General features: G+C 35.2%; 2 protein-coding genes across 2 annotated transcripts in view; one reads left to right on the forward strand and one right to left on the reverse strand.

Annotated features, from left to right (window-relative positions):
- The window catches only part of LOC140435317 (WD and tetratricopeptide repeats protein 1-like), a 32,006-nt gene extending 18,639 nt beyond the window's left edge, over nucleotides 1-13,367 (forward strand). The window contains exons 8-11 of the mRNA XM_072524156.1: nucleotides 7,726-7,903; nucleotides 8,460-8,676; nucleotides 10,220-10,419; nucleotides 10,843-13,367. Coding sequence (XP_072380257.1) covers nucleotides 7,726-7,903; nucleotides 8,460-8,676; nucleotides 10,220-10,419; nucleotides 10,843-11,001 — 754 coding nt within the window. The 3' untranslated portion in view covers nucleotides 11,002-13,367. The remainder of the gene's footprint in view (nucleotides 1-7,725; nucleotides 7,904-8,459; nucleotides 8,677-10,219; nucleotides 10,420-10,842) is intronic.
- A 975-nt stretch (nucleotides 13,368-14,342) lies between these two features.
- Nucleotides 14,343-25,332, reverse strand: part of LOC140435316 (uncharacterized) — a 49,298-nt gene continuing 38,308 nt past the window's right edge. The window contains exons 2-10 of the mRNA XM_072524155.1: nucleotides 24,650-24,925; nucleotides 23,022-23,285; nucleotides 20,323-20,422; nucleotides 19,955-20,244; nucleotides 19,749-19,895; nucleotides 17,374-19,151; nucleotides 16,256-16,548; nucleotides 15,913-16,200; nucleotides 14,343-15,703 (exon numbers count right to left, since the gene is read on the reverse strand). Coding sequence (XP_072380256.1) covers nucleotides 15,120-15,703; nucleotides 15,913-16,200; nucleotides 16,256-16,548; nucleotides 17,374-19,151; nucleotides 19,749-19,895; nucleotides 19,955-20,244; nucleotides 20,323-20,422; nucleotides 23,022-23,285; nucleotides 24,650-24,925 — 4,020 coding nt within the window. The 3' untranslated portion in view covers nucleotides 14,343-15,119. The remainder of the gene's footprint in view (nucleotides 15,704-15,912; nucleotides 16,201-16,255; nucleotides 16,549-17,373; nucleotides 19,152-19,748; nucleotides 19,896-19,954; nucleotides 20,245-20,322; nucleotides 20,423-23,021; nucleotides 23,286-24,649; nucleotides 24,926-25,332) is intronic.

The following is a 25,332-nucleotide window of genomic DNA, read 5'->3' on the forward strand; positions in this document are numbered from 1 at the left end:
CTAACCTGTTTAAGATCCACGCTGGAGAATTATAAAAGTTCGTGTTGAAATGTTCCGTATATATAGTAGATGTCCGAATTTGAGACAGTTACATTTTTCGAGAACTATGTTAAATTAAAAACGAATTATAGAATAGAATAGAAATATGCTTTATTGTCACTGGAAATTATACAATTTTATGGACAAAGCTTACAAAAATTCAAAAAAATAACAGTAACAATTAAAATTTATTGTTAAAATTACATAAATCGTTAATATAACAAAATAAAAGATAATAAAATATACAATCCATTGAAAAATTTCACTAAATTGTAATTTATTTATGTAATAAATTTCACTAATAAGTTTAAGCTGCTGCAAGTGGTACCCAAAAATCTTCTTCTTAGGGTGCATGTTCGTTCCTAACGTTAGCGATCATTCTGGCTATGATGACTTTATTGGTTGCTATACGGAAAAGCTGTGTTGAGGTCTTTCTATACCATGCTCTCATATTAGCAAGCCAGGATATTCTTCTTCGTCCTGGGGCCCTTTTTTCTTCAATTTTACCTTGCAAATTGCATTGGAGTAGCTCGTATCTGCCTTGATTTCTCATTATATGTCCCTAGTACTGCAGCTGACGTCCCTTCACGATGTTGACCAAATCCGCGGTTGTGTTCATCCTCCGCAGTACTTCTTCATTGGTGACTTTATCTGCCCATGGTATGTTCAGGATACCCAAATATATATAAAAATACTTTGTTGCTTGTATCTAAACGTACTGTAATTTCTTAGTTATTCGTGAAGAAACTCTGCCACTGAATAATATGGACTGTCAGATAGATAGGCTTTTGTCAATTTACAGAACATAAGGAAAAAAGTTGTAGATTTAAGTTGCAAAGGAAAATGGTTGTATAATTTTTTTACCGAATCTATAATATAAAAATGAATCGCAAAATGTGTTGGTAAGCGCCTAACTCAACAACGTATGGACCAATCTTAACAATTATTTTTTTAAAATGTTCCTTGTCGAAAAAAGTCGAAGTGTGTAAAAGTCGAAGGATGGTTTTTACGGCAAGAAAATTTCGAATAATTTCCGGGAAAACCCTAAAACAGCTCCTTTCTTTTTCCCATATAAATATTTTCTAACTAAATTCTTATTTAACTGTTCATGAGAGACACCCTACTGGTGTTCATTTAACTGTGCATTTAGAAATTGGACAAAGTATATTTTACAGCACAGAATGCATTACAAAGAGCTGCTCAGTCACCATCTGCCACATTATCCAGTTTTTTTGAGATATGCCAAAACGATGCTTTTGCTCAAACATTGTTATATTCTGAAATGCCAAAATATTATACTTGGAATCAATCCTCAAGGAGATTTATACGACGGAAACAAGGAAAACCAGTTCCAGCAAACCCAGATGTATATTCTATCGATACGATTGGTCGAATTTATTCAGTACATCCAAGAAATGATGAATGTTTTTATTTACGACTGCTATTAGTCAATGTACGTGGCCCAACATCATTCCAGCATTTACGAACTGTTGATAGTGATTTGTGTGGATCATACAGAGAAGCTTGCCAACGTTTGCAATTGCTAGAAAATGACGCTCATTAGGATCAAACTCTCAATGTTGCTGTAATATCATCACAAGCTCATCAAATACGAACATTGTTTTCTATAATCTTATCTACATGCTTCCCATCAAAACGAAATGATTTGTGGATCAAGTACAAAGATAATATGTGTGATGATATTTTGTATCAAATACGGATTAGAAGGGGAAATCCAAATATACAAATAAGCGAAGAAATTTACAATGAAGCATTGATTTCAATTGAGGATATGTGCTCACGAACAATTCGCTCACAAAATAAAATTGCGCTTGCATTCGCTTCGTCGGGAATAGCAACAACTTTGCTTGAAGGTGGCCAAACAGCCCATTCAGCACTAAAATTGCCATTAAACATGCAAAGCCACGAAACTCCAACCTGCAACATTTCGAAGAACTCTACAATGGCAAAGGTTTTGCAACAATGTGAATTGTTTGTTTGGGATAAATGCACGATGGCACATAAAAAATCTTTGGAGGCTTTAGATAGAACCTTACAAGATCTACGGAGCAATCATAACCCATTTGGTGGTGCAATGATTTTATTAGCAGGAGATTTTCGTCAAACATTGCCAGTGATTCCACGATCAACGCCAGCTAATGAACTCAATGCATGTTTAAAGTTCTCCAATTTGTGGAAACATGTCATGGTATTACACTTAAGCAAGAATATGCGTATCGAGTTGCAAAATGACCAATCTGGAGACATATTCTCTAAACAACTCATTGACATTGGTAATGGCAAATTTCCTATAGATACCTTGACTGGTTGCATTAACTTTCCTCAAAGTTTTTGTCAGTTAACTCGATCAAAAGATGAACTTATTCAAAAGGTGTTTCCAGATGTTTCTCAAAATTACAGAAGCCATGATTGGTTTAGCGAACGGGCTATATTGGCTGCAAAAAACATAGATGTAAATGAATTAAATTTCAAAATTTAAGAACAAATTACAGGCGAATTGAGGATCTATAAATCAGTTGATACGGCTACTGACAAGATGATGTCGTCAACTATCTGCCTGAATTTTTAAACTCACTGGATTTACCAGGATTGCCACCTCACAATCTTCAATTAAAGGTTGGATCGGTAGTTATAATGTTGAGAAATATCAACGGTACACGGTTAGCGATAAAAAAATTATTGAACAACGTGATAGAACCAACTATACTGAAAGGAAAGTATAAAGGAGAAGACGTTTTGATACCACGCATCCCAATGATTCCGACTGATGTACCATTTGAATTTAAACGACTACAGTTTCCAGTGCTGCTTGCTCTTGCTATGACCATAAATAAGTCCCAGGGGCAATCATTAGGTGTTTGTGGTATTAATCTAGAAAACCCATGTTTCTCACATGGTCAATTGTATGTTAGCGTGTTGCCTGTTACCGTGTTGGCAAACCATCAGATTTGTTTGTATATTCACCAGGTAATCAAACAAAAAACATTGTATGTCATAAAGCACTACAATAAAAATAAAACAGATTTTTGTTAATAATTATGATTCACTTGATTTACAATAAGGCGATTACTGAAAATACTTATATACGTCTTACTTCAATATTCTCTATTACATCGGTTATTAACCCTATGTTAATCATAATAATAATAAATAATTAATTATCTCTATGTTTTGTCATTGAAACACCCACTTTATAAATATTTCTCACCTTTAGGTTGCCACTATCCCTTTAGATTATTTTTCAATCAGATTTGAACCTTAAGTTCCCCTCTTAGTTTAAAGCCCTCTGGCAGACATCCCAGTCGGGGTTTTTAGTAGGTCCAAAATGGTGGCAAAAGTTCTGGAAGCAAAGATACTTAGGTCACCCGGGCTCACACACCGCCCTATCATCATGGTGATGTTTCTGTTTAGGAGAATTAAAGAAATAAACTGCCATATTCCAAATCTATTTGACAGAACGAAGTCTGTCGGGTCCGCTAGTCAAAACATAAAAATATTAAATGAAATCGTAGGCTTCCACGGCCAGAGTCAGAATTATAGTTTATTCGTCTTCCGGGTTTGGACCGTGTCATTTGTGAGTGACCCAAAAGTGGGTTCATCTCGACGTTTCGCTACAATTGTATGTAGCTTCTTCAGGAGAACAAAAAACACAGAGACAAAAGACAGGAAGATGGGTAGTTAGCAACGGTAACTCAGTTACTCAACGCAACCAGAGGCGAATACTAACTACCAAGATGGGCATTTGGTCACAGTAACTCAACTACTCAACGCAGCCAGAGGTGAAAACCAAATGCCAGGACAGGGATTCACGTCCAACAGCTCAGAACACTAACGCGTCGAGAGGCAGGGAGTGAATCCGACGATTACTCCGCTACCGCTCTATTTATAGTCGCGGTGACCTGTCGTGTCGGGACGTATCGGCACACTCCGTGGCGCGAACGTCAAGAAGCGCGCGCTGGCCAATCATGTGGCTGCATCGTGGTAGCGGGACCGGACGGCGGCTCTAGACTGGGATTCCAGATGGGAGACAAGTAGTATCCTTCCTCTCGATTGATATTATGTGGATTTTTTCGGATCTCTAGAGATTCGCGGATTTTCCTGGAATAAAAGAAGGGGCTCTTAGAAATAATATGAGTTTTTTTGAACAATATGGAATGACCGGTTTCTTGGCAGTGTTCTGCAACTGCAGAATGGGAGAAAAGACCTGATCGAATGTATCTTTGATGCTCTTGAATCCGAGTTTTGACGGAACGACCAGTTTCGCCAATATACACTTGTCCACATGAACAAGGAATAGAATAGACACCACAGGAAGATAGGGGCGGTAATGGGTCCTTAGGAGAGGGTAGATATTGTGAGATTTTCTTGGGTGGTCGAAAAGTAGTCCTGATACCTTCTTTGCGAAGAATTTTGCCAATCCTATCAGTGACACTTCGAATATACGGAAGAAAAGCCACAGGAGTATTACCCGAAGATTCTGAATTTGTCGTCCTAGGGTGTAAAGGGGGATGTAGATGTCGGTGTGTAATATTTTGAATTGTGGACTTGGAGTAACCGTTGGCGACAAGGGTTTTTTGCAGATGGCCAAGTTCTTCTCTAAGGTTGTCAGGTTCAGAAATCGAAATGGCCCGATGGATGAGAGAGTTGATCACAGAATTCTTTTGGGCAGGATGGTGGTGTGATGAAGCATGTAGGTAACGATTCGTGTGAGTCTTTTTTCTATAAACAGAGTGACCTAATCGGCCATTGGGCTTGGAGGTGACTAACACATCGAGAAAGGGAAGGGACCGATTATTTTCTACTTCCATTGTGAATTTTATACTCGGATGTTGTGAGTTAAGATGATCTAGGAAGGGAGAAAGGGTATGTTGACCATGGGGCCAGATGATAAATGTATCATCAACGTAGCGGAACCAGACTTTTGGTTTTAAGGGGTAAGATTCTAGGGCTAAAGACTCAAAGGCTTCCATGAAAATGTCAGCAATGACAGGGGAAAGGGGAGAACCCATTGGTGTTCCAGATATTTGTTTGTAGAAATTGCCTCTAAAAGAAAAATATGTTGAAAGGAGGCATTTTTCCGCAAGATCTGCCAAAACCAAAGACTTGTTATCATTGGTCAAGTGATCTCGCAGAACAACTAGAGAGTCATGTATGGGGATATTAGTAAATAGGGATGATACATCGAAACTGACGAGAATGTCTTGGGGATCGACCGTGAGGGAGGAGATTGGAGGAGACCCATGCCATCAAACAATCCGATCTTTCCGATGATGTTAAGAAGTCCATAGTTCCGAAAAACTCCATCTGCCCCAGAATTTACGGTCTTCCCAAAATCCATAAAGACAACGTACCTCTTCGTCCCATTGTGACTACGATTAACTCTCCTACCTACAAACTCGCAAAGTACTTGTCGAATCAGTTTAAGACCTATACTGGTCGTACCTCTTCTTATGTCCGAAATTCCACACATTTCATCACCTTAATCTCCTCCCTCACGGTCGATCCCCAAGACATTCTCGTCAGTTTCGATGTATCATCCCTATTTACTAATATCCCCATACATGACTCTCTAGTTGTTCTGCGAGATCACTTGACCAATGATAACAAGTCTTTGGTTTTGGCAGATCTTGCGGAAAAATGCCTCCTTTCAACATATTTTTCTTTTAGAGGCAATTTCTACAAACAAATATCTGGAACACCAATGGGTTCTCCCCTTTCCCCTGTCATTGCTGACATTTTCATGGAAGCCTTTGAGTCTTTAGCCCTAGAATCTTACCCCTTAAAACCAAAAGTCTGGTTCCGCTACGTTGATGATACATTTATCATCTGGCCCCATGGTCAACATACCCTTTCTCCCTTCCTAGATCATCTTAACTCACAACATCCGAGTATAAAATTCACAATGGAAGTAGAAAATAATCGGTCCCTTCCCTTTCTCGATGTGTTAGTCACCTCCAAGCCCAATGGCCGATTAGGTCACTCTGTTTATAGAAAAAAGACTCACACGAATCGTTACCTACATGCTTCATCACACCACCATCCTGCCCAAAAGAATTCTGTGATCAACTCTCTCATCCATCGGGCCATTTCGATTTCTGAACCTGACAACCTTAGAGAAGAACTTGGCCATCTGCAAAAAACCCTTGTCGCCAACGGTTACTCCAAGTCCACAATTCAAAATATTACACACCGACATCTACATCCCCCTTTACACCCTAGGACGACAAATTCAGAATCTTCGGGTAATACTCCTGTGGCTTTTCTTCCGTATATTCGAAGTGTCACTGATAGGATTGGCAAAATTCTTCGCAAAGAAGGTATCAGGACTACTTTTCGACCACCCAAGAAAATCTCACAATATCTACCCTCTCCTAAGGACCCATTACCGCCCCTATCTTCCTGTGGTGTCTATTCTATTCCTTGTTCATGTGGACAAGTGTATATTGGCGAAACTGGTCGTTCCGTCAAAACTCGGATTCAAGAGCATCAAAGATACATTCGATCAGGTCTTTTCTCCCATTCTGCAGTTGCAGAACACTGCCAAGAAACCGGTCATTCCATATTGTTCAAAAAAACTCATATTATTTCTAAGAGCCCCTTCTTTTATTCCAGGAAAATCCGCGAATCTCTAGAGATCCGAAAAAATCCACATAATATCAATCGAGAGGAAGGATACTACTTGTCTCCCATCTGGAATCCCAGTCTAGAGCCGCCGTCCGGTCCCGCTACCACGATGCAGCCACATGATTGGCCAGCGCGCGCTTCTTGACGTTCGCGCCACGGAGTGTGCCGATACGTCCCGACACGACAGGTCACCGCGACTATAAATAGAGCGGTAGCGGAGTAATCGTCGGATTCACTCCCTGCCTCTCGACGCGTTAGTGTTCTGAGCTGTTGGACGTGAATCCCTGTCCTGGCATTTGGTTTTCACCTCTGGCTGCGTTGAGTAGTTGAGTTACTGTGACCAAATGCCCATCTTGGTAGTTAGTATTCGCCTCTGGTTGCGTTGAGTAACTGAGTTACCGTTGCTAACTACCCATCTTCCTGTCTTTTGTCTCTGTGTTTTTTGTTCTCCTGAAGAAGCTACATACAATTGTAGCGAAACGTCGAGATGAACCCACTTTTGGGTCACTCACAAATGACACGGTCCAAACCCGGAAGACGAATAAACTATAATAAAAATATTAATTTATATTTTTATATTCGAGAAAATATCTATCAGAAAATTTAGAAAACTGAATATAAAATTCTAGAATCAATCAATAGTTAAACGCAACGCAGTCAAATGCAATACAGCGGCATATGCATAATGCGCAAGAGCTGTTAAGGGAGAGATAGATAGACCACCGATCGAGTGGTCGATCGTTTCCTCTCAATCTCATCTCGGTTCATTATTTTGCTCACGATGAATAGTTTATTCTTATTATGTCTATATTCACAGTCGCTTGTAGAGCTGAAAGTGGGCATTCGGAGTCGCAGTGTTGCCCAATTTAGCATTTATAATGCACTGTATTACAAATTAACTTAAGAAAGTTTGTTCAAGTTTTTAGAGATTTAGAAGTCACTTTAACTTAAAAATCATACTTAAATAAACAATAATAGCGTTAAATTAATTTTTTATGTATATTTGCCGTTTTTACAAATGCATTTTGGATGTTTTATTAGGATGGGAGACGTATATAATGCTGCTAGGGACTTTTTATACGTGATACAGAACTGGCCTAATCACACGCAGGCTTATATTGGCCTAATAGAGTGTTTAATAGAACTTAAATGGGGGAAGGAAGCTCAGCGATGGCTCGACTATTTTCTAAATTTACCAATAAATTCCAACCACGAAAAGGTAAGCATTTATTTCTTATAATTAGTGCATACAATGTTATTTGTTTTTATTTCTTCTTTTTCTATGGTCACTTACACATTCTCATTTTTTTCTGAAACCTCTTTTCAACTATTACCTAATATGCTTATTAGTTTTTTCTATGTTTTCTTTTTTCTTTGTGTTTTCTTCCTTTATGTGCTTTTTATGTATTCTGCTGCCATTTTCTTTCATACTTATCATTCTATTTTTTCAATATCTTTGCTGTTTACTTTTGGTATAATAAATTTTTATAATACTTGTATTGTCTCCATTTCTCTTGTTTTTTTTATTATTTCTGTAGTTTTTCTTTCGTACGTACCTTTTAATTTTCCCAGTATTTTTATTGTCTACTTTTCATATAGTTAACTCCTATTATGCTCAATATTTCATTCTTTTATATTATTTTTGTCTGTGTTTTCTTTCTTACTTTTTTTCTTTCATGTGTTTTTTTCCAACTTATCATTTCCTTCATGCAGTACCTTTGCTATATATATTTATTGTAATGAAAGTATGTTTTTTGGTACTATTTACTTTTTAGTCAGTTATTTTACCATCAGAAGTTCAAAATGTGCTCGTGTCCAATCAAGAGAAAGCCGACAGAGAAAACGAGCTCGCAGACCAATCAATTACCGAACGTACTTTCAAGAAAGTGGGGGCAGTTGAGCAGAAAAGACGGCTGGAATCTCTAGATTTTGAACTGCGGTTCCTCGGACATTGTAATACTACAACTGACATAAAGGAAGCCAGCTTTTTAGGTAATTGGATTTTGCTCATTTTAATAAAACTTCTTGGTATAACATATTATTTTTCTAAATCCTAGAGTGTAAAAATATCGTAAAACACTCGTTATGCATATTTTTTCGTTAAATAGTTGGTTTGGCATTTGTATTAATAATACAAATTACGAATTATAATTCATAATTTTTCATCGTTGCACTTAACTTTAATTTTCAGCATGTACCTTTAAACAAATAAATTAATAATAATAATAACCTAAACCCAATATTTTGCTCATTTTATATTTAAATACATTCTCTACTATCTCGACAATACGGCAACTCTACAAAAATTGAATGTTGTGCAACGGATTTATAAGGAAACACAAATACAGTTGAGTCCATGGTTCTTCACCCGTGCCTCATCATTTAAAGCATACGAAATACGTCGGAAATTTATTTCATGCAACAGCAAATGACAGAAAGTCATTCCGATATCCGAAATCTTTTTCCATCATAACCTTCTGGTTTACGTACACTTCTGCTGTTGCCATCCTGCCACGACATTTTTTTATTTCCCCTAGAAAAGAAATCACGTTTCGTCTAAAAATACAACTTCTTGTGGAAATGTACTATTTATGTTTTCCATATATTTACGTAAGAAACACGCTCGTTGTGCTGAGATATGAGTTCTTTCAATATTAAAGCTCTTCGATGATCATCTTTTTTTTAATTTAAAGCCCAAATCTTTTAATTTTCTACTCCGGTATGTTTTACTTGTAAAAACAATTTCTTTAGCCTGCAGCTCATTGATCAACGCTTTACGGGTTACACGTTTCTCTAAAAAGTTATACATACATACATTTCAATATGTTATCTGTTGGACAGATGAAAATGGCCCCAAAGCCACTTATGCAAAGATGCAGAGGATGGACTGTCATTTCGTTATAGTAAAGTCGTCACAGAGTTGACCCCTAAAAATCATACGAACAAGCTGAATTTTGCCGACAATATTAATTTTGGGATCCCAAAAAAGATGCAAAAAAGTTTACCACTTTTACCTCCGGGCTTCCCCCTAAAACCACGCTTATAGTGGGATAAAAACGCAAAAAAATCGATTTACCAAGAATATGTAGGCCGCAGAAAAAATGATTCAAATAAAAAATGTAGCTGAGATAATTTTAAACAGAAATGTTTACTAACACTTTTAAGAATTTTTGCTTTAGCTTTTTGTGTAGAATGAACCGTTCTCTCAGAAACAAAGCTTGAAGCGACCGTCGATTTTGAATGGCATTTTCCTCTTTGATGACTGCAGTAGTTAGTGTATGATGACACTTCGTTACGTCTCTTAAATTCTTCATTAAAATTATTGCGTACACATATCTATTCAGCGGCTAATTTTTGACTGTATTGTCTTGTTTGGGGGTTTAAAAAACTTTTCTCTTCTCCCAGCGCGGAATTTGTTTACTCTGTAGGCAACGGCGTAACAAATAAATAAAATTATTAAACTTAAATAAAATAATAATATATAATATTGAACTTCCTACGTTTATGGATCAGTTTACGTTTTTTTATGTTTTAGGCGAAGATGGAAATTATGTTTGTGCTGGTTCGGATGAAGGTATAATATTTGTTTGGGAAAGAAAAAAGTCGAAAATAGTGACAGCTCTGTTTGGGGACGTGTCCATAGTAAATTGTGTCCAACCACACCCGAGTGCCTGTTTCATAGCGTCGAGCGGAATTGATTCTGGAGTCAAACTTTGGTCGCCACTTCCAGAACTGGTAAGTGTCGTATTTGAAATAATTTTCAAATGTATTTTGTTTTCACCGGCAACTAAACTACATAAATACTAACAGACCTAAAAACCTTTACTAAGGTTCTGAAGGTCACGCTTTAAGCGCTGTAAGTCACGATGAAAAGATCGTTGTTTAGTGTATCATATCTGTCACCCTAGTACCTAATGGGTTAAATGAGGCTTAATTTTTCCATTTGTCCCAATTAAAATAATTTTACGAAATGGTGACTGTCCGCCAGTTTGAACTGTTACGTCACTTAAACATGCAAATCGGTTACCCAAAAATATATTAATTTAAATTTAATAGTTTAACAGCAAATAGTTGGAGGAGCGAATTTGGACGCGCATGTGCAAAATTGATGTTTATTAAATTATTATTGTTTATTAAAATATTTTCTTTGTATTGCAGGAAGACTTTGTGAATCCTCGAAAAGTGACAGACATTAAAGCGGTGGTCGAGGCGAACCAAAATCGCATGGCGCTGGATCCGCTCGAATCCATGTTAGTGAATATGGGTTATCGCTTACCAGGTCTACACAACGAGGTACCCGTTTGTCAAACGTGTTAGTTTATTTCGATTGCTCACAATATCCCTCGAAACTAATTGCGGACACTATAGAATTGTTTGGAGAGATGCCTTTTTGTTTTGTGGTAAAATCGTTTGTACATAGTTATTCATTTTCGTTTATAAAGATTGTAATGTTTGGTAATCGGGCGACAAAAATGCATCTTCTACGGATTTCATACTCAAATTTTTTAGTAACTTTCGAAGGTAACTTTAGTAACTTTGTTTTTCCCTATTAAATCTTTTTGTAATTGTTGATTTTGTAATCAAACAGAATAAACTGTTATTGCTTTTACGTCATTTTTACGGGGATATTTTTTTAATTGGTGATCAGTTTTTGTTATTTCTTTTTTATTTATCGTATCGGTGAATATTATACTTGACGAGATTTTTATCACTAGTCTGCGTGTAATTAAACATTTTTTTGGACGCCACTGCTATGACTCATTCAAAAGGTTCTGTTCATTAATCATTTTGGTTAAAATAACTTTTTACGTTCCATATTCAACAAATCTTTTTTTTTACATAATATTATTATTGGTAATCCTTACTCCTGGTATTCTTTTAAGAGTACAGTCCTTTTAAGTATGTCATAGTCAATGACATTTATGCGACGTTACAATACAACCAACTGCTTTGCTTAAAAATTCCTGGCTGATTTACAGTTTATATCTCCGGGTTGCGCCGAATGGCAACTTACAATTACCAGTTTTAGTGTTCTTGCATTTAAATATTTCGTTAAAATAACCAAATCCAGAGATATTAAACAGGTTCTTAATAGAGTTTAAATAATTATCAAATTTTTGACATATAAAATTCCAACAAAGGTATATCAAGTATATGGTTAAAAATTTAAATAAAATTAAAATTTTTTAAGAGAGAGAGAGAGAGAGAGAGAGAGAGAGAGAGAGAGAGAGAGAGAGAGAGAGAGCGTTGCCGTCATACGTTACGTCGAAGGAATCTACATTAGTGACTGTCGTAGTTCAACTATTATCCGCTGGTTAGCGCCAGTAATTTGCCAATTAATTTGAATTAAAAATGGCGAATTAGTGGCCCCAACTAGCGGATAATAGTTGAACTATGACAGTTACTAATGTAGATTCCTTCGTCGTAATGTGTGACGTCACCTCTTTCCGACAGATTGATAGAAAGCTCTCTCTAACACATTGTTTTACCTATGTGGTGCGGAATCTCTCTAGAACATTTATTTTTAATGGTAAAAGTACCATTGATGCAAAAATAATTCATAAAATGAGAAAATTTGCACTCCAGATATTGCAACGGTTGTGTTCAAAGACCCAAACCGAAAAAATAGTACGTCAATTGACTTAATTTATTAAGTACAAATGACAGTTGAAACGGTTTTCAAAATTGCCAAGATTAGGATATGACATTAGTAACTGTTACGAGAAAGGTAAGTAACAACACAGTGATGTATATAAATATGAAATTGTTTTAAAAATCCAACGTTTTGTACATTTCCAAGATTTACAATGTTTTCTAGTTCTGTAAATCCTTACGAGTTCTAATAGATACAAAAACATTATTCATTATGAATATTTTATCAAATAGCAGTTGGTTTTTCATGAACAATTGTTCTATCATGTACCTCTGAACAGGTGGACTGTTAATAATAACCTTAATCGCAATTTTCGTCATTTCGTAGTTGCCCACTATACCGACAATACGACAACTCTGTTCGTCAAATGACAACGTCCAAAAAATGATGATTTTATAAAGAAATACCCAATTAATATTCTTACTTGAAGAACCTTCGTCATTTCTTAAAAATACTTCGAATTTTTGGGATATATTTATTTGAAAAATATGATTTTCACCGATATACTTTATTCTGCGATGATTTTAAATCTATTAATATAGAGCGTTAATCTACAGTCCGGTTCCGAACTATTTTCTGAATCATAAAAAAGTTATAAACTATTGAATAATTCAGGTTTTTTGGTGCAGAAACTATTTAGAGGTTGATTTTAAAGGCTCACAATATTATAACGCAGGTGTTTACCCAAAAAAATATCAGCAGTATTTTTTAGCTAAGCACTATCAAAAAACTATACCACAAAATTACACCTTATGTTATCTTAGAGTTATCTGTTTTCTTACGGAACTTGCGCAGCATCTTCTATCGCTTAAACTTAAAAATTCACGTCAATATTTCTATCTGTATAAATTTTGAACATTTTCAACAATTTATTAAATGTAAAAGTTATTGTGACTCAATATAGGGTTTAGCTATAAAAGACCGTTGAGGATTAGGGACTCACCCTGTATGTATAGTTCGTGTTTATTTATTATTTTACTTTTGTACAATTCTCTTGTTAAGATTTTAATAAAAAACATAGATAAACAAATGTGTTTTACTTAGATTGACGAATTCGGCTGTATTAAAGGAAAAAAATATTCGTTCTAACTCTTTTTATATACCTTTCAATGCAAAAATATAAATGCATATGTGAAGAGAGAATGATTAATAAAAAGTAAGTAATCTTACTGCAGATATCTGATACAGCAAATATTTGATTCTTCTATACCGATTAATTCGTAATTCGTACAGGTTTCAAGTTATAAAAATAAGTAATTTTTTACACAAATGTAAATAGAGAAATGCCAATTTCTTTTCGATAACTTTTTTATTATATGGCCGCCCGTCACTATTACGACTTTTATTCGCTTAAATAATGATTTTCTTATAGAAAGTATACTGACCCTAAGGAGATAACATATTTTCATCATACACAGTAAAATCTATTTTAATATCATTAAAAAATATACAATATTTTAAAATTGATTAATGTAATGTAAGTTGCATACATTTGGCGCATCTCTGAGATAATCTACGTATTTAATTACGGACCTCCATCATTTTAAATAAATTTCTTATGGAACTTACGCAACATCCTGTATCTTTTAAAAGTTTACTTCATTATTTCCATCTTTAAAGATTTTGAAAATTGACAGCAGTTTATTAAATGCAACAAGATATTTTTTGAGGCGATATAGGGTACATCTGTAAAGGACCGTTGAATATTAGGTACTCACCCTGTATACTATATAGTTCGTGTTTAAATTTTATTTTACATTTGTACAATTCTATTGTTAAGGTTTTAATAAAAAATTGAAAAACTAATCTATTTTACTTACAATTATGGATCATACAAAAGGAAATAATAATCATTATCTTTCTCTTGTGATACATCTTTTAATACAAAATTGTGAATACAGAATGATTCATAAAAAATAAAATTTTTTTACTGACAGATATCAGAAAATACTTATATTTTCTCCAGTATTACTTCGTACTGCGAAATGGGTTTTAAATAAAAATATTTCCGTATTATTGATATATTTAAGTTATTTTTTACACATAAATATAAATGTAATTACAAAAATAAAATTTTTTTGAGAATGTTTGTACATGGCCGCCGCCCACTTTATTACAAAGTTTTAGTCGCTTGAGCAATGATTTTCTCATAAAAAGTATACTGCCCTTAACGAGATAACATATTTTGGCACATATCCCGTAAAAATCATTATATTCACTTTTCGTTTTTAATAAGTATTAATATTCTAACATTTGGACGTCTTTCGTATGCAAAGGCATATGTTGTAGTGAAAACTTCTATAGGTAGGCTTTAAAAAAATGTATGTATTCTTGTAAAATCGGTTAAAGTATTGTAAGTTGCATAGATCTGGCGCAACTCAGTGGTAATTTGCATCTTTATTTATTGACTTTTTTAATAATTCATAAATAATAATTAAAACAAAATTTAAATGATTAAATTCATAATTAAAAATAAATAGTTAACATTTTGTGGTTATTTAAAATAAATTGAAACAATTAAATAAAAAAGAAATTAAAAATAGGAAAGAAATGAATAAAGGCTAAAGATGTTTTCCAGGCTTGACTATAAAAGTTTTTACTTCTGTAGACATTTCCCTAGCGCAACATTATTTTTTTTGATAACTTAATGTTTAATCTAGAGACAAATTGGTAGTTCAAATGTGAGGTACTTATAAATCAATACTAGACAGTGTTTTTTTATCACGACAACGTTTTTTATCATGTCTCTACCAGAGGATATAACTATCAGTCACACATTTTGTTACCGGTAAATCTTCTCATCCGAGGGGTACGTTGCTATGAAGTAGGGTTGCGCGCTAGCTTGGTATGGCACTCGTCCCATCGTAGAGTAGCTGGACGGCCTCAAAATTTGTCCCGAGGCAGTAATTTTATGCGGCAATGTCGCTGAATACGCTGCGGCATACGGAGGTACGGCATACACCGACGGAGCACCTTTAACACTACAGGCACAACTACTGCCGGGTCCCACCACCCCAACCATGTGGTTGCCGGCAGCTATGGGACCACCTCGATACTGGTTGTTGCTCATTCTTAGTCTGAAAATGCAGATGATTATAACAAGCATTGCTATAAAGGCTACTACGCCCCCGACTATGCCTATTATTAGAGTGTCATCGTTGGTTATGGGCGATTGACCAGCTTGTGCGATTTTGGGCTTGGCTTTTTCTGTCGTTGGCATCGACCATATGATTTCTGGCTCTGTCATTTTAGGATGAAGCTTAGTACCTCTAGTGAAGATAGAAGTTGAAGTGGAGGCAGTAGTGGGGGTTATTTTTCTTGGGTCGCAAGTCAGTTCATCATCACCAATTTCCACAAGAAGTTTATCTGAAATTTATAAATGTTAATAGATTGACATAGTAATTATAATGACGTGTTTATTTAAAAATACCGCTGTAACAATCAGACAAATCTGCAAAATATAAATAAAAACTGCAAGACAAAATCTCTATTTCAAGGTGTTGCAGTGTTATTTGTACAATAATTTGTTAGAATAACTGTTAACATAAGATAATTGCGATTAGACTATTGCCTACCTTTAAGATGTTCTGGTGCTAAACATCTTATAGTAGTCATGTGCGAAGGCAACCACCTTCTTAAGGCCCTAGAACTACAATCGCAAATTATAGGATTACTTTCTAGTCCAATCATCTTTAGATCTCCTCTTCTGTCTTCAAAACTGGCCAACAATTGGGGACTGATTGTTGTGAGTTGGCTTCCAGTGACATCGAGAGTGATTTTGGTCGATCTGGGTACCGGAAAAAATATAGCAGGTGGAAGGGTGGTTATGGAAGTGTTCATCAAACGAATTATAACTTCGGGACCTGTAAAAGTAATTTAGGATACAATATATTAAATATCTCTGTAATTACCAGTTACCTTTGAGTCCAGACAATGTTCCTGAAGATATACTTCGTAATCTTGATCCCCTGATACCGATTTCTTTAAGTCTCGGATGTAATAATGATTGCAATTGGTCTTTCCCTATTGCGGGATCTTTGGTTTCTATGTTAAGTTTTTCTAATAGCGGCATGTTTTGAAGCAAACCCTGGATATCCAAGTATCCCAATTTAGGATATCCATAAACGTCTAACACTGAAAGGTTGGGAATTGCTTTAAATGCGTTTTTTTCGATCCTTCCGCATTCTAGTAAAGAGTGCAGACTGAGGCATCTAAAATTAAATATAAATAAACCTCAGGTGGCGTCGTTGAGCAAGAAATAATAAATACTGTTAAAATAAAGAGAATATACAGAAAAATGCAAGTGACTGTACTTGCACAGGGTAATGCTATACTTTGGCTGCATTGGTGGTGTGTTGGCTAACTTTGCAGAATATGATGCTGATGGAAAAGACATTCAGGCATCAAAAGTCAGAAAATTTCAATGCAGTAAAAATTGTACTGATATGATGGCATCTCCTGAGCTAAAATGTTCTGGAAGCAAACCGTTTGGATTTTCCGGTGAGTACTGTTTCAGGGGGAACACCATACAAGTTAAAAAAATTAGGATACGGTCTTGGAATCTTGGAAGTCTTACTGGTAAGAGTGTAGTTAGTAGATGCGCTTATAATAAAGATAGTACAAATTGCTTGCATTCGAGAGACTAGATAGAAAGGACAAAGGGCGAAAGAACTAGGTGAAGCATAAAAATTGTGGTATGTAGGGAAGAGTAACACTAGGAATGGAGTTGGTATAATTGGTGCTAAGAAAATATAAGAAATTTGAACTTTTGAATTTGAAAAAAGTATTGAGTGTTGTGTATATAAGCTCCTTAAATAGTGCTGATTGAAAAGTTTTCTATGATCAGGGCCAATCCAAGACAGGATATAAAGCAATATATGGAAGATTAGGCTTTGGAACGAGAAATGAATCTGTAGATGATGTGTTTGAATTAGCAACAGCATTACATATGGTGAGTGTTAACATACTCTTTCAAAAGAGAGAAACTTATTACGTACAAAAGTGATGACGAGTAAAAGAGACTACAATAATATTACCTTAGCTTTTCCAATCCAACGAAGTCGTTGTTAGCAATTGAAGCTATTGGATTATATGAAATATTTAACGCTTGTAAGTTATGCAGCAATTTCCAAATTTGTGAAAAATTAGACATATCTTGAATACTGTTATTAGATAAGTCCAATTCTTCCAACAAAGTAACTCTTTCGAAACTATCAACGTCCAAAGTAGACACATTATTTTGTGATAAATTCAAGTGTTTTAAGAACGGCGTTTCTAAGCGCGGTACTTCTTGTATTCCCGTACCAGCTAGATTTATTTCTCGAACCGTTTTAGGTTCGCTTAGTATGTTATTAATAGCGTTCTTGGACAAGGGGTTAAAAGATAAGTCGAGTCTTTTGATATTCACCATTATACTATCATCTGCCGGTACCTCTCTAAGTTTGTTATGAGACAAATCTACAGAGTTTACGAAGAAGTATTGTCTTTGCAACGGTTTCAACGGTGCTACTTCAAAGAGATTCCTGGCTAGATTTATATTTTCGAGCATCTGTAGTCGTACTCTCTCGAAAATAGTCTCTGGTATATCTGTTAATAGATTTCCTTCGAGATCAAGAAGCTCTAGTCGTACTAAACCTTCAAAAGTTCTGTCTCCCAAACGATCCAACTTGTTGTAGCTTAAGTCTAAAACTTGAAGTTGAGTGGAGTTGTGAAAGGCCATGTCACTGATTGATTCCAATTGGTTTTTAGTTAACAATAGAGATCTGAGACGTGGTAGTCTTGCAAAATCTAATTCTTCTATCGCCTTAAGTTGATTTTGTGATAGATCTATGTGTTGTAGGAATTGAAGATTGGCGATTAGTTCAGCTGGAAAGAAGTTAAATTTGTTTTTACTTGCTCTAATTTCTCTTAGCCGTGGATGTATTCGGAACGATGAAGGAAATAGGTAACTCAGTTGGTTTTCAGAAATATCCAGTACTTCCAAGCTAGTTCCCGTATTGAAAAACTCTCCCTTGAACGATGTTAACTGATTCCCTCTTAAAATAAGCTTCCTTATATTCATTAAATTGACAAAAGCACTTGGTTTGATATTGGAAATATTGTTGAAAGATAAATCTATCGTCGTAATGTTGGACATGTTGCTAAACACACCTTCTGATATTTCCAAAATACTGTTGTGCGTTAAATATATCTCTCGAATATTATTGGATTTTATCAAGAACTCTGCTGGTAAAGATTTAACTCCTCCGTAGCTAAGATCCAACTCTTCCAGCTGATTAAGTTTGTGCAAAAGTGAAACAGGAATACTGTTAAGATGCTTATTTCTGCTAACATTGAGGTGCTGCAAGGAAGGCAATAAAGTGAAAAAGTTTCTGGAAATATCCGTAAGATGGTTATCACTTAAGTCAAGTTTCTGCAGCTTAAGTAACGTTAGAGGAGTACCAGCTAGATTCGTTATGCGGTTTTGGGATAAATCTAAGCTGAGCAAAGTGTTTTCTAAACCAGAAAACGCATCTGAATTTAAAGAACTCAATAAATTTCTCGATAGATCTAAAGTTTGAAGTTGATTGAAGTTTTGGAACGACGCAGATGGTAGTTCCCTCACTATATTCTTCGATATGACTAGTTTTGTTACTCTATCCGCTATAGATCTCAAAATATCCGCTGACAAAGCAGCTACTCGGTTGTAGTCCAGTTGAAGGGATGTTAGTTTCGGTAGACGTCCCAAAGCAGAAGCTGGTATCAATAGAATATTGTTGTCTTTCAAGTTAAGAAACTCCAAATTGTCTAAACCTTCAAACGCGTCGTCTTCAATCTAAAACAGACAAAATTAAACAAACAAGAAATGGTTCTTTAATTTGACTTATTAATTATAACAAAAGGCAATATACATAGAAAACGTTTAATTGACAAAAACTCTTTATAAAAGGTATATAAATAAAAAATCCTTTCGGGCTACATCACAACAGAACGCTAAAAAGTCCATCATCAGTGTATTTATCAGGTCAGTAAACGGTCTGTTTTCGTGTTTTTAGAAGATGTCGCACGTTTTTCTTTAATTTTCAAAAATTTCAACATGTTTTCAATTAGACTTAACTCAAGCGACATTGTGGGCCTTCATACAGTAGCAGTCTTTTAGCTTTATATTCTATATAACCACTACGTATAAAGAAACTTGAGAAATTATTTCGTAAACATCATCCATTGCATCGCAAACTGTTGTAAACAATCAATAATTTTGTTAATGAACTTTCAACTTGATATCTTGCCTGGTGTTACTCCAGATTTACCATAATTTTATTGTCAGTTATACAAAACACGATATAAAGATTCATATACCATTGATATAAATATAAAAATAAAAGTTATTTAGAAGAAGAAATGTATAATATATAAAGATGTGCTATTTTACCGTCCTTAATGAATTAACTCCAATATCCAGTCTTCTTAGTTGTTTTAAACCCAAGAAAGTCCCTGGTACAATATTTGCTAAGTTATTCCTGCTCAGATCTAAGTGGTAAAGACCTTTTAAATTTGCTAAATGATTATTATCAAGGCTCTGAAATACACAAAAAATTAATGTTATCTAATAAGGTATTGAAGTCGTGCTAGTTCTACCTGTATGACATTTGAAGATAGATTCAAATATCGCAGGTTTGCAAAAGCTTTGAGGGCAATGCTTGGAAACTCTATAATATAATTCTGCGACAAATCTAGCAAAAGTAAATTATCAGCTCCTTGAAATACGTCACTGTTAAACCTAGAGAGTCTATTATGAGTTAGTTTTAACGACTTCAGTTTTTCTAAAGGTGAAAAAGCGTTACTCTCAATGTAAGATATTAAATTCTTGCTTAGGTCTAGATATTCCAAATATGGTTGGGATTTGAAGGCTTCTGACTTCACAGTATCTAAAAATATGAATTGTGCAAGATTATATCGTTTCGATTTTTTTTTCGAAAGATAAAAATATTTAATGAAATGCTTACCTATACGATTGTCCGTAAGAGACAACAATCTCAGCTTATGGGGACCATTTAACGAAGAACTTGGAACTGAATTGAAGCTATTTTTCCCAAGATAAAGTTCCTAAAAGTTTAACGTTAATATAAGACTATAATCAATATTTTTACCTGTGGAAAATGAGTTATTAATCACCTAATTTTTATGAACGAAATTTGTATGCAGTATTTTCAAACAGCAATAAACAATTAAATTTTTTCTCGTGCTTTTCATTATTTATAATATAAGTTCTTCTAAACTTCGAGGAAGATATCGATCATCAGAAACAGGTTTCTGATTAACAGGTTATATACCTAGATGTGAAAGCTGGATAATTATGTAAAGAGATAAGTAGCTCTTCGGTTGATGTTGATGAAATGAGAAAAGAATGTAACGTCAAGACAAAATGACGTCGGGAAAGAACTTTATATCTACTCGATTAATAAGAATAAGTTAATAAAGAACATAATGGAAGCACTATACAAACAGAACAGACCAACATCGTCTTAAATTTATTTGATTTCAACTGGCAGCTCATTACAAACTCAAATCATCAAATAAAGGTTAAGGATTACCGTCAAGGCCAAAAACCATTGCCGTAGGAATGTAGAAATTTCATGTGGAAAACTAAATTTCAACAGGAAAGTGATTTCAGTTTGACCACTTTACTAGGTGTTTACAGATTAGTTAAGATTTGCATTTGTAATGAGCTGTGAGTTGCAAACAAATAAAGGATAACTAAACAAATAATAAAGTACAAACGGAAAGAAGGAGAGAAAAAGTGTAAGACGCTTGTTAGATGAGCCTGCGGCGTTCAGATCTATACGCCTGTTCAATACTTTAGGCAAGGTCTTTTGAGATTCTTGCCAAGACAAGGCTGGAGAGGGAGATAATGGAGAAAGGTGACATATCCGACCGCCAGTATGGGTCCAGGAAAGGAAAATCTGCGGTAGACGCCATAAGCACGATCAAGAGTGAAATATCCATATGTATTAGCAGATGGATGGTGGCTTTCTTTCTTGATATAAGAAATGCTTTTAATAGTGCTAGCTGGAAAATGATCGTCAGACTACTGAGTGACTTGGTGATATCTTCTTATCTGCAGGACTTGGTCAGGAACTACTTCACAGATAGGTGAATCAATTTTGCGAGAGGTAATTCTATGAGAACCACGGCGAGAGTGTCACAGGGCTCTATCCTGGGGCCATTGCTTTGGAATGTTCTTTACAATGAGAATTTGGAGGCCGATGTGGGCATTGGTGTACAGGCAATAGCGTATGCGGATAACCTGGTGGTGCTGGTGCTTAACATCAAGAAATATAGGAGAATGCTAGACAAAGCCTAAAGCAAATTAGGTACTGCTAAGGGTAGCACGTGCATAGAGAACAACATCAACTGGGCCATACAAGTGATCGCAGTGGTGTTACCCATCCACATGACGGTGAAAGAAAGCGCCGAAACCTACGGGAAAGGTGAGCAGGTGAAAATAGTAGTTAGGAATAGAAGCATAACGGAGTGACAGGAAGAATGGATAAACGAGCATAGGGTGGCCTGAACGAGGATATTAATTCCAAATATTGTAGACTGGATAAAATGCGGCGACAGAGACACCAACTACTTTTTCACCCAGTTTCTAAGACGGCACGGCTCCTTCAGAGCACCTAGAAAGGATAGGAAAAGTAGCGGATGGAAACTGAGAGAGAAAGAGAGAGAAAAAAGACGGGTTATTCATGTGATGCACAGCTGTGGAGAAGACATACCGCATGAGTAGTCTGGTTGAGGGGGTGGACTTTACTTGGTAGGTAGGGAGCTATGGATGAGCTATAAGTCCTATGGGGGGACTGCGTGCAGAGAGACCCTTTCACCCTGAATCCAATACACGCTAAACCTTCCTTAACGAGACGTGGCCTGGTACGGTCTTTAGAACATTTACCACCCCCTTCCAATAAAAAAAGAGGCCTGTTAAAAAACTGGACCGAGGGTTGATACCGAAATCAGAAAAAAATGTCTAAATACTAGAATGAAGAAGAAAAATAAAAAATAAAGTAAAGAGTAAAATTGATTTGCCAGTATATGAACTAATAATAAGTCTGGCGCCTTCTCTTTGATGGCGAATTAGATGAACTACAAATTCAAGTTTACTGGAAGCTATTGAATGATGTTAGGAATAACCTTTTATTCCGATAATATATCTACAGTTTATGCATGACAAATACCATCTTTTTTACCCTTTACACAAAGAAAAGACGTTGAAATAAATATTAAAAATAAATGCATGAAATCGTCTACTTCCATTTCAATGTGCAAAAGATAGTGTATCTCAAGGGTAAACTGTAGATGTATTATCGGAATAAAAGGTTATTTCTAACATCGTTTAATAGCTTCAAGTAAGCTTGGATTTGCAGCTTACCTAATTCACTTAAATAAGTCTCCTGACTTCTTGTTGTTTCATATAGAGGTCGCTACTAGCGTACTCAAGAATATTGTTAATATAACGGTTATATACATGAAGAGTATTTAATTTCAGTTTGAGCCACTACAAGTGTTTCTGATAAGAGTTGAATAGCTAAAACACGTTTAGAACAAGGGTGAAGCTCGAATTGAAAAGAAATACAATCATCTACTTTGATTTGCCACTATTTAAGAGTCTAACTTTTTCTATTTTTTCCTACAATCTAAATGTTACCTGTAAACTATCACACCCTTCCAAAATACCTTCTTCGATGGCTTTAATACTATTACCGCTCAAATCTAAAATCTGAAGATGACTTAATCCCCGAAACTCTGTCGTGGAGAAAATTGGATTTAAAGTGTCCCCAAGAAGATTGTCAGCCAATCTGAGCTCCACCAGCGTAGATTTCAAACTTTGTAGCATCCTTTCTGTTAGTCTTCGTAAAGAATTACCTGAAAGATCTATACTTCTTAGTGGAAGATCCGTGGAGGTAAAAACCTATACAAGAAAAAGAGTTGTATATTAATATCTTTTAGAATTAGGAAAATAATAAATATATGTAACGTTTGTCCTAAAAGTTTTGGCACAAAATATTTATCGGATTTTTTTAGGGAAAAAATTTATGTAAACACTAACTAGTTATCATAAAACTATAAATTAATATTTAATAAACTATATTATGGAATTATATGTAACCTATTCTGCTTTACTAGATGCAAATTTCTCCGAATGTCTGTCAAGAGGATCTCGACAGAATTCAAATCAATTTCTCTGTTTTTCGTAAATTCGCCGTAATTATTCTTAATCTTGGGCTTCCTAGCCTTCTTCCTAGACAGTAAAGCCCAAAAATCTTTTATTGGACGAGCCTGCAACAAGTTTGGATTTGGATTAACTTTTTTGGGAACAAGAGGTATGTGGTTTTGGGTATTTCTTGAGCAATGACATTATGCTAGGTCTGTCCAAAATATGATATCGTTATTAACATGATGTTCATGGACAAACTGAAGCAATTTGGAAAGGCAGTTATCAATATAGCTCTGACTATTCAAAGCTTCACCCCTCACTCTTCCCACAAAAGGTCGAGATACACCCCTGTTAGAAATTGCTCACCAGACCAGGATTTTATCTGCAAATTTCGGTTTATGTTTGTATCTAACATTATCAGAGCATTCTTCTACAAAAACCATCGTTTCCCTTCATTTCAGAATGACTCAAAGTGAAATACCTTTTTTCCGAGTGAGGTAATTAAATTTTAAGACTTTCGTCTGGGAATGTAAGGATTATCATAATATTAATATTAGGGTTGCGTAGATATAAACAGTCGAAATTGTACCACCAACCAAACACTATAAAAATAAAAATTTAAATCCTCATTTATGTGTTTTAATACAAAAGTAATTTTTTTGTACTTGAAATTTAATTATTACCAATCTCTCTGACCTCTGTGCAATAAGTGCACGTGGTCTTCTACTTTTTGGGAGATTCAGACATGGTATTCCCCGTTCGTACTCCGCTATTGTTCTATAAAGGGTTCTGCGTAAAATGTTCTCATTCTGAAATATTCCATAGATTTCAGCCTTGGAGAGCCGCTCAACCAACTCGTAGATACTTTTTCTTACCTCTAATTTATGTGACACCTTGAAGTGAAAACTTCAAAATAAATAAATCTCAACTGACAGTAAACAACTTTTGTTTCCAAACGCCACTTGATATTATTTTGTTTTTGTTAATATTAAAGCCAATTAATTTTGCGCCAACACTTTTAGAACATACGTTAAAATATTTAGTCTTTGACACACCTTCCTCTTATACTTTTCTATTTATTATCTTATAGTTATAACTTTAAAACTAAAAGTTTGTACCTGTGTGGGTAGCGACTGATGTCCCGCCCATCTTTGACTAAACGATACAATTGGTGCACCGAAGGGCAGTGAAGGAATTTCTGACGAAAAAACTACTCGATCACAGTTGACAGCAATCGAAGGGTTTCCATCCAACGCTTGCTCTATAGGTCCCAAAGTACACGAGCAAGGAAAACGTAGTTCTCTGGATATTTCTATACACGGCCTAGAATCTTCAGTTGAAGAAATGGAGACCAGAAACAGCAAAATGAATGCGAAGTTTTTGAGACGGATCATCTGAAATTAAAAAACTTCTTACTTTTCTGAAAACAGTTTTTTAAGAAATGTTTATTAATTTAATTTTTTATTATAGGTACACTTTGTTGGTTGTGATTTTTTACTTTTCTTGACTACATTACCACAATTTTTGTCATTGATATAAGATATATTATTCATATATATCTTATATCAATGACATAAGTTAGCATGGGCGTTTTTCTCTTTATTCATGATTGATGACACATTAGTTCATATTCTACAATACACGTTTTGCAAGGTAATCTTACTTTCCTCCAATAAAAGTGAAAATTCACAAAAATAAAGATATCTCGCTATTATCACAACGCAATTCGTTACATTGCGTGGTTACGGTTATCTAAGAAGGCTTTCTTTTCTTCGTTAGTGGTATTATATTCATTAAGAGT

Source organism: Diabrotica undecimpunctata, chromosome 2 (genome assembly GCF_040954645.1).
Source record: "Diabrotica undecimpunctata isolate CICGRU chromosome 2, icDiaUnde3, whole genome shotgun sequence".
In the NCBI taxonomy this organism is placed as follows: Eukaryota; Metazoa; Arthropoda; class Insecta; order Coleoptera; family Chrysomelidae; genus Diabrotica; species Diabrotica undecimpunctata.